Genomic DNA, 15,975 nt, shown 5'->3' with positions numbered 1-15,975 from the left:
ATACTGTACAAGTTTACTGTGCAGCTCATATACCCTTTCAGACATATAAAATACACGCCTTTTAATGGAAGTTGGGGTTTTGTAGAGGAATGCTGGTTGGTTTCTTTAATTTCTTTTAAAGATGAGCTATTTTCAGCTGTCCTGAAGCTACTGTAGAAAGCCAGTTTTTAATATGCACATTTTAAAAAATTATCAAGATGATAACAGGTGTAACAAAAGATGGATTTTTTTAATTGTTTATCTACTCTTATACACACAATCTCTTGAAATATCTTTAAGGCAGAGCCTTCAAGTTTCAAAAAATTAAGTCACCAACTTCAGCTGGACTTCAATGTGAGCCGAGTGACTTATTTCCTTTAACTTCTTTGCAAAATGTAGTTTTAAGAAATACTTAGGTGCTTATTTCAAGGCTTCTTTCCAAATCCTGGTCTAGAAAAATATCCCTTTAGAAGGAGCCTGATAAGGGCAAGAACTGACAGCATCTGCCAGTTCCACTTCTGTGCACCCCAATGTCAAAATGTTGCTTACCTGAAATTTTATCTAGTTTCTTTTTCTTTTCCTATTTTTATGGATCTGAAACATTTTCTAATTAGACTTAGGAACTGACATGAATACAATTCCGTATTGTGTCTTTAAAATACACAATTTGGCCTTGTGTCCTAAAAAGAGTTTTAAATGAAATATCTGGAAATTAATTTCATTTCATAGTAATTTTGCTGGGGCTTTGAAAAAAATAATTTGAGTTTGGTTTTTTCAAACATGCTGAAGTATCAAATATTCATTTATTCATCTCTCCTTTTTATATCATTGTTAACAATGCTAGACATAGTTTTATGTCATATAATTTTTTATTCAGTTTGTTGTCTGGTTTTAAAGAGACAAGTTGGTTTTCTTTTTACTCTTATTCGGAGAGGTTCTCTTATTTTAAAACCTTTTTGAAGTTGTCTTGAAATATAAAAATAGAACATCTGTGACAGATCTGTTTTGAACGTATTTCACATTTCAGGATCCAAGGAGATCTGGTGGTCTGTGGTATTCGCTTGTTAATTTCTTGATGAATGGGTAGAAAGGCCACGAAGTGCACTCAGTACAGCACGTCTTCCAAAGATAGATGATCTCAAATAAATTCTATTCCCAATCAGTTTTTGATTTGTTAGGTGTTAAACCATTTCTTTGTAAGGACAGTGTTTACAAGCCTTGTAATGAGACAGCCCTGTGAGACCTTACTCTTCTTGCTGTAATTTTGATAAATGGAACTCTAATTCATAAAGGATATAGTGATTGAAGGGCAACTCTGGGTCTCATACACTTTCATTTAGATAAATGTACACCTCAGTACAGCAAAACTGAGGTGCACTCAACAAAGTGATAAATTTAAACAACGGCCAAACCAGAGCTTTTTTCCATCAGGACAAAGAAGCACCATTTACTATATTTCTTTTAGATAAATGTATGTTTAATATTATAAACCAGAATGGATTTTAGAAACATTTGTCTTGCTGCTAAACTCCAAATTTGCCAAACTAATTTAATGCCTTCTACTCTACCATGTTTCTTACATCAGTATATGGCAATATTTCTGTAATCTGGTAACTGAAACGCTCATCACAAGGGATTTAAAATACACTAAATTTCAGGTTCTTCTGATGCACTTTAAGTGTTAGCAATAATTTGGGGCTTGGAACCTTTTCTTCTTGTGATTTTAAAAATATGTCTTCACGCATAAATAATTTTAAAGAACTGTCACTAATCTAATCAGTTACCACAGAAATGGTTGACTCTACGATTACTCCAGATTAGTACTTCTGAAGTTATTCATTTGAAGATTATCGCATTTTATAAAGCTCAGAAACTTCTGTAACACTCACTAGAACTACAGAAAAGGAAGAGAACGGTACTTTCACGCTTCCTTCCTCCACCATGTTAGTTCTTCTCAGGCCTGGTCTCCTTTAGTGTCAAATGCTTCACAGCAGGAGCTATTACTTGTGTCAAATGATGCTAAACTCCCTTGTAGTAAACACAAATGTAACAAGATCCTGATCTAGTGATTAAATACTCAGGACAATTCTGAGGTAATAAAACTGAAGGTCTGTTACAGCACATTACTCCTTTGTGTTTTTCCAAACTCCTACAATTCTTGCTCCTTTCTGTGAATTAGAAAGAAAAAAAAAAAGAAACCAAACGAAACCAAAAAAAAAAGACACCAAAACAAATGAAAAACCAAAAGCTTGGACATAATACTGAAAACTTTTCCAACCATTAGTCACTCGATGCAATTTTAAGTTGGGTGAATAATTACAGTTAGTTGTGCTAAGTAGTAACCTACGCACATGAAGTAGTGGTCACAGCCTAGTAAGTAAACACTGCAAAACATGGTGTACTAGTACATATCAGCATCAGTATTGTCTTAACTGCTATCAGTATCAGTATGGTCCTCACAGAGAGAGCAACAAATAGGAAGATTAGAGATGCTGTCCTTAATGTTGGGCTTGGTGAAAAAAATGGGGGTTTGCCTACTTGTTTGTCTTTAGTTTCAACAATAGCAATTGGGATAGTAGCAATAGTATGCAAAAGATTAATATCAGGCAAAGTTGGTGTTGTATCAGCCTGTGGTGGAGTCCAGTATCAAGTGGCATACTAACAGTGATCTTCAAACAGAGTAAACACACTAACAGAAAAATATGCCTCCAGCATTTTTATTTATATGGTGTGACTCTCCTGTGCACAAACTAATTAAAAGACTCATATAAGAGATAAAATCATAACACCTTCCCCACAGTTTGTAATAACAAAACTGCCTGACACATCAGTTCCATTCCATCTATCTTCACTAATCTATCTGCTTACTGTATTCCTCTTCATTGTCCTGTATTGATATGAGGCCATGAGTCTTATATCGGGCTTTACCTCATTATTTTACATCTGCCATAATAGCATTCATCATGTGAAGTTCGGGCATTGTGGAAGACAAACAAAATCCACATGTGCCTGGTTTTGCTCAGGTTTCACTCGTTGTTCTGTAGCTTAGTAATAAGCAAATCTCCAAATTATCATACAGAAAGGAGAGATTAGGTTTGGGTTTTATTTCTTGGTTGACAGAACTGGAGATGCCCATATCTTACACTGTCCAAGGTGAAGATGCAGGGGTTTCTGTTTAGGGAAAAACCAGAAAGCTTTCTCTCCTAAGCCTACTATGAGTCTGTAGCACTGCAAACGAAACTAATGACCTCTTCCCAGCTAAGAAAAAAACACCGTGTGGATGTCATAACAGTACATGAAAGCTATTTATGATATGAAAGCTACTATCATTTGACCACACTATGATTAATTTCTTACACCATGCAAATACTGGCAAGTGCTAGGTAGGACCTTCCCGAAATGTAGGATGGTATATCTCCTGCCGTAAGGAACCGTCAGTCTGAATAGAAAAAGTCAGTTGTAGGCAAGAAGAAAGGGGAAGACATTCCTGTGAAGCCCTTTGAGGTAATTGGCACATGTCCATACACCAACATTTTTATTGTGCTCCTTAAAAACACTCACACAGATGCATGCTAAAGTTCCTTCATCGTGCCTGTCCGTTTTCAGTCTTTTCTGAATCTCTGCATAGCCTGCCTTGTTGTTACTCTGTATTGAGATAACCCATCTCGTACTTCACCATCCTGTCCCTCCTATCTTTAAGACGAAAATCGTGACAGATTTTGAATTCCCAAAAGCAACTCTTTTATTTAGACTGGGTTTCAGCTCTCGGAGGTTTGAGCAGTCAGAGTCAGGACACCAGGAACCCAAGAGAAATGCTGCTGACTTTGTAATGGAACAACATTGAACATAAAGCAAATAGCAATTATTAAAAGCAGGAGAGTCCTTGTGACACAGCATTTTATTCAAGATATATTCTGAAAGACAGAATAAGGCTGCGTATTTTATAAACCTTGGTGAAGTTTTTGAAAATGTTCTTTCCCTTTTTTCAAGAAAGATTATTTATACTGCGGGTTTTTTTACTACTTGATTGTAGTTGGTTTATATTTAAAATATTATTCAGCTAAATTCACAACATTTGTAACTTTTTTTAGGCACCGAAGAGGATGTAGTGAAGTCAAAGAAAACTTTCAGAAGTCAAGCTGTGGTAAATCAGAATGCAGAAACAGAGCTTATGCTGGAAGGAGATGATGATGCTGTTAGCCTGCTCCAAGAGAAAGAGATTGACAACCTCGCAGGTAATTATATTTTTCATTACAACTAAGATATGAGCCAAAAGGCTCTTTTAAACTTGTTAGTCCTTAACCTTCGTGGTTAGTGTCTTAATATTGATAGCTAAGTGTACAATTACAGTACAAACAAATTCTTTGTGTTCTAGATTTAATACAATTCCTACTTCCATGAACTAGGGGAATTGATTACAAAGCATGTGCCCATTTCACAGTCTTTCAGCAGAGATGCAAGACATAGCAATACCTCACGTGCTTTTATTACTGCCTGTGAATTCTTGTTGAAAATTCTGTAAAACCACTGTGGGAACGTCTCTTTTTTTATGGTTAAGATGGAAACACGGACTAATTCCATAACTCAGGGTTTTGAGAGTCAGTGTGGTTGTGCGCGTTCCTGACCTGATCCCAACTGCCATGCAGCTTGTGGAGAGACCCATGCTCCTGCTGGCACCCACTTCTCTCACTGATGGAGTGAAGGGGGGTCTGCAGTATCTCAACCCATCTATCACAGCGAGGGAAAAAGTTGCCTGTTGTAAACAGGGTCTAGGAAGGAACAAAACTGTAACCAAGCTGTGATCTTTGTTAGCTAGCCGATGAGCTGGGAATGAATTCTCTGTAAAAACCTAAGTGAGAGATCCCTTCTGGCCCTTTCCCCCTGTGTGAAGGTATGCAGTGAGGTCTCAGTATTCTCCCTCTTCTAGCAGGTTCTGTTACAATTCTGTCTGCAATACTACCTTTCCCGGGGACGTAGTCTGGAAAGAAAGGCATGTTGAAAGTTGAAAGTGCACTCTTCTCTCAGACAAGATAAAAATGTGAGAACTGTGAAATGCAGTATGAAATTTTTGTGGTTTTAAAATACCTTCATTAAATTATTCCACTAAGGGGAACTTTTGTCATGTCTCGGGGAGGGGGATCTGCATAATTGAATTTCTAGAGTAACTACCTTTGCTCCTGCACTTTCTTCTGATGACAAAGTGGAAATTTGTAGCAAAGATAAGATCATAAATGGATGGTAAAAACAAAACAAACCCACCAACCAACCAAAAGCAAAAAATGCCCACGTGAAAGTGGGTCTCAAACTTTGAAACTGGAGCAAAGCTGAGGGGGGAAGTATATGCTTTTATTTGGAAGCAACCTTCAGTATATGATTATCACAGTTAATATGTCAATCTGCTTGCTTTCTCAGTCTGCAGCTAACCATTGCTGAGACAGTGTTGTCTTAAGTCAATAAAAGAGTGCATCAAGTGGGACCATTAGTGGGATAATTTGATCAATGTCCCTTTCTCCTTTAGAAGGAAAACTTGACACTGCTTTGGCTGAGTTCTTATAGCTAAGAACAGTGCTCCCAACTAAACATGCATACAGTCACTATAGTTTAAAGGCTGCAATATGCAGTTACATTGAAATATTGATTAGAACTGCAAAGTGGACGTGAAAAATACTTGCCCAGTCTGGCAAATCTCACAGTCAGCTGTGAAGTTCTTATATATGCCCCAACATTGCCATTTTGCTCAAACACACCGATGCAACACAATCCTTATAGCTACATCCCTCTGCAAAAACCTGGTATTTCAATGTGTCCTGAAGTATTTACATGCAACAAACCCATTTACTAGAGATCACGACATATACAATGTCCTTCAGGACATGGCACAGTAATTCTAGTCCTTTACTTTTACAGTTTGTAGAAATTGGGAGATACTGACAGCGATAGAAAAACAAAAATTATAGAAATTGAAACAAATTAACTTTTGAAATACTGACAGGACATCTGTCCTAACAGTGTCAGAAATTAGCTTTTGTTCTCCCTATCAACACTAACAGGGCAAGCAAGGTGCCCCCAAGTGTGGTGAGGTGATCAGATAATGGTGCTATCTCTGTACCAAAAACTGGGAACTTCTCAAAAAGAACCCACATTCCACGACCTCATTTTTACTATCAGATTAACTGCAGCCTTTGCTACTCGACTCTCACTTATTTTTGGAGCTGAAATGATTTTGAGAGTTAATGGTCATATGCGTCTTCTGTAAATTTTACCAATCGGTGAAAAAAACTTGAGTCCCTCCACACCCTCTGTTTTGCCTCACATTTTTGCATTATTCTGTATATAATGATGCCACTGCTTTCCACAGTTTTCAGTTTACACAATGTGACTGAAACTTGAGTCCAGTAACTGAAATCAAGAAAATCAGTAGGCAAGAAAGGTGGGGGTTATGCCCAAGAATGTTAGAACAACCTCTGATGGACAGCTCTGTCCATTCTTGTCTAATTTTTAAAGTTATGTAGATTCAGTGTATGTGATCTGGAAATCTCTGAGATACATCAAGTTATGGTCTATCACAGCATCATTTATATCTAGTTTCTGTTCGGAGTGAAATGATGCGTAGGAATTTCTATATTCAGATATGCCTCCAATTTAACTTTAAAGCTTAAATCAATTTAAACCTGGTTTACAACAATTTGGATTGTCTCAGTAAGGGACAGGAATTAAACAAAATCATTATAAACAAGGTTTAAATTGATTTAAGATTGTCCACATTTAACTAAAACAATTTAACATTGTTTTTTCCATGAATCTAAGGCACCTATTAAAAAGATGAGACCTTAGGTTTTAGAAAACTTTTAACTAAGAGAATATAAATATTACAATATTTTGATTTGTGAAGTTAAATCTAAAAAAAAAACCTGAAAGTTTGAGCAGATTGAGACTGTTCGTACAAAGTTATCTGTACATACCTTTTGTTCCAGAGACTCTTTATAGTTTTTCATCAGCCATGTGGCACAAATCAATGTGAAGTTCACTTTGATAAATTACATATGGGATGGAGAATTTTTAAATAATTATGGTCTGAATATTTTTATTATATAGTCCTAGTATTCCATATGTTGCAATGGCAGTTGGTCAGATTTTGTTATATTAAGTAGCATTTTAATAAAATATAAAAATCAGATTCCATGTTATTATGGTCTTAGAATTATGACTTCTAAGTTCACATCAAGATTTTTAACTAAAGCAGTATTTTAACTGTCTTACAGTATGAGTTATCAAAAGATGTTGTTCTTGTTTTAGCATTTCCGTATTAAAATATTTTACATTTTTCTGTTTCAGTTTTAGCTCCTTTTCTTCCCAGACTGTTCACTTCAAGAGGCAAGTCACATCTCTGTTAGAACTAATGATTGAGATAGCCCAGTCAATTTTAACAGTTTTCTAATATATTGCGGATCTGTGGGTAATACAATCAAATCCACTGTAGTGAGTTGATGATACTAACTCTTCTCCTTTTCTTTTCCTTTTTGATTTTCTAATGCTGCAGTAGGGCTCTTAAATACTTACCTTTTAAGAGCTTAAGAATGCAAGTTTGCTAACAGTTTGTCTTCTGCTTAGTAGGTGATTTTTTAAAAATGAAAAATACATGGAGGTATTCTAATACTGTAAGCTGGCACTCTCAAAGGGAAATATGTTTTAACAGATAATTAATATTATTTCCTCAATTTTTTTTTAAAGCACAGATCTTGCACTAAAATAGGTCATAAAAAAAAAATCAGAATAAATGTTGAACCACTCAGGTTTTATTAATTTGACATTTTAGAAATACGTTCTCTTCTCTTTATTGTGGAGTTGCAGTTGACTTGCTGAGAATTGTTTGTGCGCATCCGAGAGCAGAATTTAGCCTTAATGACATTTTTGAAAGATACGTGTAACTGGAGCACATCATCTGGCTGGTAGCAACAACAAATAGGTCCCAGCCAAACAAAGTATCCCTGATGAAATCTTTTGCTGCTCTCAAAAGAGCAGTTTCTAGAAAGAAAAAAGGAAATAAAGACAGGAGGATATGAGGCTTTGGGTTATTTTAGGAAGACAAAAGGCTTTGGCAGGCATCTGTCTGGTTACTTGCATGGTCTCAGTCAAGTCAGAATCTGACTTTCTCGTAAGCCAGGGTGACTTACAGCCTCACAACAGTCTTGCAAGAATAAATACATATTATTCACTCTGTTATATGAGGAGATTGAGCAACTCATCCAAATAAACCCAAGAAAAGCCACTAACTGCCTTTAATGCATCTTAGTCTTAACGTATTTTAACCTTCACTACAGAATCTTCCCTTCTTGGACATCTGTCTCTAGGTGGAAGGAAATCCCCCACGATGCAAATGTGCCAGGAAAGTTTGAGTGAGGCACAGAATCCCAGCACTGCCCTAATGTTTAGCAACCCTGAACTTCCGTGTAGAACTATTTCTAGAAAGCATCATTACTACTGCTAAACCAGAGCCAATCTTCCGTACAAGCCAGCACAGGTAGCTAGTCCACCTTGGCTTGAGGACTAAATGTGATAAGCCCTCTATTCCAGGCTTCTTGGTAGTGTGCTGAGTGCATTGACTAACTGCCCTGTGCTAAGGAACACACTGGGTCACGAGGATTTGACAGCTTGTATTATTATTAATGAGATATAAGACCTTTCACTTCCAGGTCATCTGTTTGAAGTCCAGACAAGACTGGTGGTAACCAAACATTATCAACATCTGTTTTGTGGCCTATGCAAAATAAGCCTTTTGTCTCATTTCAGACATGCTAAGAGAAATCGTCGCAATTTTGAGCAATTTCCAACTGAAAAAATATTTGACACTGTCATTAGAGGAAATTGGAATAGTGCCAAAAGTTCTACTACATAGAGTTACAGTTAAAATTGTATAGCAGTACCTAAAAAAAGAAAAAAAAGTAAATCATTTAGCCAATAGGGAAATTGTCTATTCCAGGTTCTAACAAAAGACTCGTTTACGTTTCTGAAATTATTTTGAAGCCTTGCATAGGTCCAGATGCAGTAATAAAAACACTAACACACCAAGAAACTGCATGTAAATCCACAAAAAGCTCATGCAAAATAAGTATTTGAGATGGAAAACTTAAATACAATTGACTCATCTTTATATATATAATATGCATTTAACATTTATACATATATATACTTAGTTACAGTAACATTTCTTATGGCCAAATCTGAGACTGAATTACCTTTTCAAGAGCTGACCAGTGTAGACAATCTCTGGTAAGCAAAGCTGTTTGCAACTTTTTCTTACCTATTCTTAAGGAGTAGTGGAGGGGCATATTTTCTTGTTTTTTTCTTCTGTTGCCATCTCAAAATGATTTTAAGGCATGTAGCACCGTTTGCGTTGGTTTTGTTAATGGAGTTAGACAAACAGTAGATTTTCTTAATTAAAGAAAAGAACAATAACTTGGGCCTCTACTGACAAAGCAGATGTTCAAATTATTAGATTTTGTAGGTAAAAAAACCCATCATTTGTTTGGGGCCAACTAGAGAAACTTTTGTTACATTACCTACTGTCAGAATAATGGGTTGAAAGAAAGGATCGAATAGCACATTATACTGTCTCCAGCAGCGACCACAGCCTACCCAGGAGGTTTTGGAAGAGAGGAGAGGAATCATTTTCATCCCTCTGAGCTCCTGGAGGGCCAAGCATGACAGTGGTTCTGAGAGCAGTCTCATCTTCCCTTTCCAACCCTTCTCTTCCCTCCCTGGTGCGTCCTCTCCCGTGAGGCTGGGAGAGCCCTGCCACCCATTATGTGCTCTCCTTCCACTAAGGCCGTTGCCATCCGTACACCAGTGGCTCCAAATGACACTGACAGTCTGTGGGGACCCCACGGAAAAAAAGCAATCATGGGAGAAACCCAGGAAGAACTGTAACAAACGATGCTTCCTAACAATTCTCTCTCAGCCTCCTTGCACCTCTGAGGCTTCCAGAGTCAGGGGTAGCAGTTACTCTCTTTTTTCCCCCATTTTCTCTCTTGCCAATCTTGCACTCTTTCTCTCACTCTCTTTTTCTCTCTCTCTGGAGGTGGCTAAGGTACCTTAAGCTTTTCCATGGTTTATGGTTTTTTTTTCTTTAAGAAAGTATGTATGTATATGTGCACTCACAAATACGTCAGCTAAATAATAAATATCAAAGTTTCATTAGAAAACACCAAAAAGTCTTAATATTTCTCCTAGTTTTTTGAGCTTCTCTGTGGAAACTATACACTGAATTCAGCATCCACTCCTGAGTAGTTTTCTCCCCTCAAACTCCATTTTTCTTGAAAATTAGCATTCAAGATAGGAATGTCATTGCAAGGGACTGCTTGTTTGGGGAAGGAACAGGAATGTGGAAGAAGAGTGATTCTTTTTCCCTTTTTATGGTAGACACGTAACCACACAAGCCTTGTGCTTCCAAACATGGAAATTTAATTCAGCCAGATTTACATAGTTTCTGCTTATTATATATTCAGATTTTGATCCTCAAGTCTAAGTATAAAAAAGAAAAACATATTTGTATGAGTTTAATTTGGAGTATAGATTCAGGCACAAACTGAAAACAGTTATACTTTTGATATGCAGTTGGCTTTCACATTGAAAACAAAAAAAAAAAAGCCCCACGGTTTCTATAACATACTATTTTTAGACAACTCAGTGTTTATTCTAATCATTTTTTCCACATTACTATCCAAACTAGCTTAATATTTTATAAGGTGGTTGTCAGTCACATATGATAGTGCTCCCAAGCACAGCTTTGAAGAGCTCTTCTCTTTGTACCTTATTGCATCCCATTCTAAGTCTGAGCACCTTCGACTTTTAAAAAGGCAACTGGATTTCCTGCTTTCCAAACTTTAAAATTAAATCAATTCAAACGTTATTGTTTTGTATTTATGGAAGGCTCTGAGAGCCTTCATGTGCTCTTACTGTCCACTTATACCACTCTACTTAAATTTCTTTTTTTCCCCATAACTTGCAAAACTCTTTTTCTTTGAAACTTCCAAGGCTGAAGAATTAGGCTACAACGGAGCCTACAAGTGCACACTTGTCTGTCACTTCTCCCTTGTCCTGAAGGATCGCACCCTGGATGGAACTCATTAGCTGATCAAGGATCAAGCTGATGAGCTGCCTGATAGAGAGGAGAGAGACTGCAGAAAGACAGGCCTAGATATAAGGAGCCAGACTTTACAGTTCTGCACTTCATTTCATCTTCACTATGCAATTGATTTCCATATGAAAATCTGTGTTCTCCAAAATCTTCACAGGACCCTACAGCAACAGACCTGCATAGATTAGTGGTAGGAATGTATTTTGGCAGGGAAGGTTTCCCTTTTTTTGTTTTAGGAATGCTTTCCTTTTCTTTGTTGTTGTTGCTTTGGCATTCATGTTATAGAAGCAAGATAAAAAATCGGTCAGGAAGACAGTTTGGTCAGTCCTGGTTCCATTGGCCAGAAATTGTACGAGAGGCAGCCCCATCCAGTGCATTTGGACGGTCCTTGCTGGTAGCTTGTTCCGCGAATGCTTTTAGCTTGGCTTTCTAAAGAAACAAGGTTTAGTCGAGCATCCTCTGTCAGCCTCTATCTTTGTAACTTCTGAACCTTGAAGCCATTTTGAACAAACTTTAATACAGGAGTAAGGATTTCAGAAGCAAGAAAATTCCTGGAGCTGAAATCAAGTTCTTAAGGAAGAAAGGCTACATGACAGAGCCTGCCACATCAGTTCTCCTTTTATTATGTACCAGAGAATCTTTGTGGGAAAGTCTTCAGAAGTTCCCTAACTGTGGGAAAGCAAAGCATGCAATCAACCAGTAGACCCAGTTACACTCCAAAACATTCTTTATTCATTCTGGTGGCGTTTAGAGATAACTCATATTTTCAGAAAATGTTGGTTACAACTACTGAATCTCAGATAACTCTTCCAAATATACCTAGCAAGTTGTATGCTAATTCAACAACTTACTTCTTTCTTCCCCCACACATATAGGAGTAGCTAACCAAGTAAGTGAACTTTAAAATATCACAAGCTATCTGAACATAACACTCCCCTTCACTACAGTCTCAAGAAGTATAAGGCTTACAGTTTATCCTGAAGAGGTTTTCCAGAATGGAGACTAGAAGAAATGAAAGCTGAGGGCTCACATCTTTCATTTGATTTCTAATCAATTGAGCTCTATTGGCATGACAAGGTACACAAGCTGGACTGTGTAAGATACCTGTCAAGTCTGGTTTACTCAGACTTGCAACTGGGACTTGATCCTTCGTGTTCCTGACTCATTAAAATGAGGTCCTGTTTCAGTGGTATATGGCTATAGCAGGATGCTTTCTCCTTTCTTCTTCCAGCATTAAATACACTTTTCTACGGTGTATTTTTTCTGTTACCTTTTGATTAAATAGCTATAGAAGTGCTCTCAGAAAGAAAAACTGTCACTTATGTGGGCACGTTCAGCATCACTCAAGTTTTTCTAGGTTGAAAAGAAGTACCTTAAATTTCACCTGAAAATGAGGAGGAAGCTAGTGCGGGTCATAGTGCAGGAGCGTAGTATACTTACATCTGGATGCACTGCTTAACAATCAACTTCTTAGTTTCTAAACCAGCTTAAATTACTCAGTCCTTCCAAGACATAGCTTCAGGCAGAGCACACTGTATTAATCTAATTTTGAAGTGGCAAATGTGTGCATTGCAGTAGTGAGGTCCCTATCCCAAACATTTAAAGTTTCTGGCCAGCTGTAAATCATTAAGGGGAGCCTTGATTATTATTAATACCTGATCATCTGGCAGGCTGGCACTTGAACACATCCTGGAACAATACTAATCCCACGTAAGCCACTCAGAGCTTGAGCACGGTTCGGAGGTTCTCATGTATGCCACACAGCAAACCAGACTTTACCTGCAAAAGGGGAAAAAGCTGATTTTCTGAGTTGCTTTAGGCTGTTAGACACACACCTAATTGTTTCTTGGTGAGAAGATGCATAATGAGATTGACTTTGGTACGGTATTGAGCTTGTCTCTGCATATTCTGTAACCATTCTATTAAGTGGTTGCTTTGAACAATATAAAGAGATACTTCTAGGAATATGACATTTTCCCTCAGGAAGAAGTAGTATTTTATATTTTTATTTCAACGTGACTAGGAAGGTATAGAATTCAAATAATAACTCAGCTGTGGAGGTGCATATTGTCACTTAATTCAAATGTATAGAAAGTACGTGTATATTTGAGAGGAAGTAACTTTTTTTTCCTTAAGCCACACTATCTTTAACTACTTTCACAATCTCCTCAAAAATATGTATTTACTTCTTACCATTTGATTCACAGTTGTAATACGTAGGATTATTTTAGTTTACATTTTCTTTTAAATCAAACTCATTTGTTTGCTGTTGTGGCACCACTTAAGAGAATTGAGTTGCTGTAATTGTTTAGTTATTGTTGTCAAAAAAGACCATCAAAGTTGATCTTTGATGTAAGTAGTAGTGTTACATGCTTTATGGAGGAAAGGGGGGAAAAGTGGGGAATATTTTGGATATCAGGGCCTATCCACACTGGCAGTGACATTTAAACAAACAATAAAAATCAATCCCTCCCTCACAATATGAAACATATGATTGTGCAAGAGTAAAAAGCCAACAAAGTGAGCTTGGATATCTCTGAAAACAGGGGACAGGAATTGGGGTTGTTATTCAGTGGGGGAGGAGAAAAACAAGATTATAGTCATGTTTAGACTTAGATTCTGGTTTCTGCAATCAAAAAGTTGTGCAAATTATTCTCTTTATTGAAACTGTTGAAAGTGATATGTAAAGGGAGCTGTACATATACATTCTTATAAAAGCCTTGGCTTGAGCGGGGGAGTTACTCCCTGTATCTGCTATAGTGGAGAACAAATTGGGGGCAACCATCCTCATGTAAGTTCAATATATTTACTGCAGAAGTCTTTTGAAAGAGTAGTTTGGATCAGATTTATGACGACAATAGGAACAAAAAAGACTAAATTCTGTGAGTCATTTTTTAGGAATCTTACGTGGTTTACTTATTTACATGGCAGTGCATGTATTATATTAATGATATTAATCAGTTGAAATATTTTTCTGGCTACAGAGCTTTTCCCAAAGGTTTCTGGTGCCTATACCTGTTTCTGCTTGTATGCTCTGTGATTTATATTACAAGAAACTCAAGTTTTTGTGTGCCTGAGTGCGTGTTACGTGTAAATTTTTTCAAGTATAAGGATTTGTAGTCATTGTAAATGCAAGTCAGTGTCAGATACACTTGGCTTTGGAGTTAAAGTGCTGAGGGAATTTCAGTTGTCTTATTCCAGGTACACTGTGAGCGGTTTTAAATAATTATTCTTAATATTTAAAATTCATGTTTAAGTATAGTATCAAATTACAAATTGATGTTTATGCAAACTATTTTACATAGTAAAATTATTAGTTTCAGATAATCTGTTTTGTATTTTCCATGTTAAGCAGTATATGGAAAAAAAAGGTATGTTTTTTCTTTTAAAAGTGTCAGCTAAAAATTAAACATGACAATATTCACCACTTTTTTTTCCAAATAGTTGCCAGTAGATTGTAAGATTAAATTGGTCTAGTTGATTGGATATGTTTTCAAAGTATTCATCCCAGCTAGTATTTTTTCATCTATAAGTAATCACCAAAATATTATTTTAAAAGTTAGACTTTTCAGTCTGCAGCAGGTAAATCACTTGTTCTCATACTTCAGCATATAAAAGCATATATCTTATCCTACTTAGGAGTAATTATGCCCAATCATCTTAGTAAATATACCTCCGGTGTAATTTTCAGGCTCATAAATGTAACACATATTCAGCTCTTACGGTTAAAAATGACAGTTTATGAAAACGGTTGAAATAACAGTTCAAAATACCACTCTTCAGGGGTGTAATTTTACCGGTACTGCTTTAGCAGACAGTAAACTCTTTCGCCTGATAGAACTTTTCACTTGCATTGACTTTCTTTGCTTGAACTTGAAAAATACGAGCACCAAGCGCTGCATGCAAGAACCGAAGTCTCTGTTCAACAAAAACGAACGGAGGGGAGGAAAGAGATTACGTTCTGCTTTTATTCACTGGGACCTTCTAATCCCACAATCATTTACTTTTGGAAAGGAAATATTATTTTTAAAGTGTATCTGCGCGGTAGCGTTTATTTTAGAAATGTAAATCACATGTGCCGACCACAGGGATCAGGCAAAGCGGAAAATTCTCCATTTGGACAGATTACAAGACGTGCGGATCTGAAGTGATTGCTGGTCTGGTTTTAAGGCCAGAGCTTCTTCCTTAGGTGGTTGCCCCTCTGCTGTGGGCCACCCCGGATTGCTTTGGAGAAGTTGGGAAGAAGCAAGGAAATGATCCTTGGGAAGAGATGCTCTTGCTTGGGGTCCCAACAGCTGACAAGCGCTCTAGGCGCCCATCCTTCCCAAGAACCCCAGGTTGCCCGGTGAAGCGGGGCAGCCACAGCTTGGCTTCGGGGCCAGGCTGGAGCTCGTTATCTTCCCCGCATGCGAATGAGCCCGTCCCGCGGCTCTTGGCTCAGGTGCGCCCGGCTTTTGTTTCATTCCCTTTATCAGCTGGGTCTGGGAAGGGGAACCCAAAAGCTTCCCGATAGCTCGGTGCCATATGGAAAATCTGCGGTATTTTGATTATGCCCTATGTAAACATTTTAATATCGGATCCTTAAAATCCAGAGACTATCCCAAAGGGGATTAAAACATAATCCGCTCTCTTCTATAGCTGTAGTGGATTAATTTCGTATTCTCTCAGTGGCTGGCTTGCTCCCTGAAGGCTACAACAAAAAGACTCAGTGCTCCTTAAACATGCTATGGAATTGGAAGTTGTAATTGGAGATTTCCAAAGGACAAGTGTAAAAATGACACACTGTTAATACCGAATTTTTTTTTTCACTTTGTGCTTTCAGGAGGAAAAAAAAAAAAAAAAAAATCTCCAAAGATTTT

The 15,975-nt window shown here is 37.3% G+C and overlaps 1 protein-coding gene across 1 annotated transcript in view; it reads left to right on the top strand.

The window, feature by feature from the left end:
* NBEA (neurobeachin) overlaps positions 1-15,975 on the top strand; it is a 513,899-nt gene that overhangs the window by 337,567 nt on the left and 160,357 nt on the right. Inside the window, 1 exon segment of the mRNA XM_035900172.1 lies at positions 4,071-4,214. Within this exon segment, the coding sequence (XP_035756065.1) occupies positions 4,071-4,214 (144 nt within the window).

The sequence above is a fragment of the Egretta garzetta genome, unplaced genomic scaffold (genome assembly GCF_000687185.1).
Source record: "Egretta garzetta isolate BGI_Z169 unplaced genomic scaffold, ASM68718v1 scaffold40, whole genome shotgun sequence".
Taxonomy (NCBI): domain Eukaryota; kingdom Metazoa; phylum Chordata; class Aves; order Pelecaniformes; family Ardeidae; genus Egretta; species Egretta garzetta.
The sequence above is the reverse complement of the archived record's forward strand: the minus strand, read 5'-3'. Positions and strand labels throughout refer to the sequence as shown.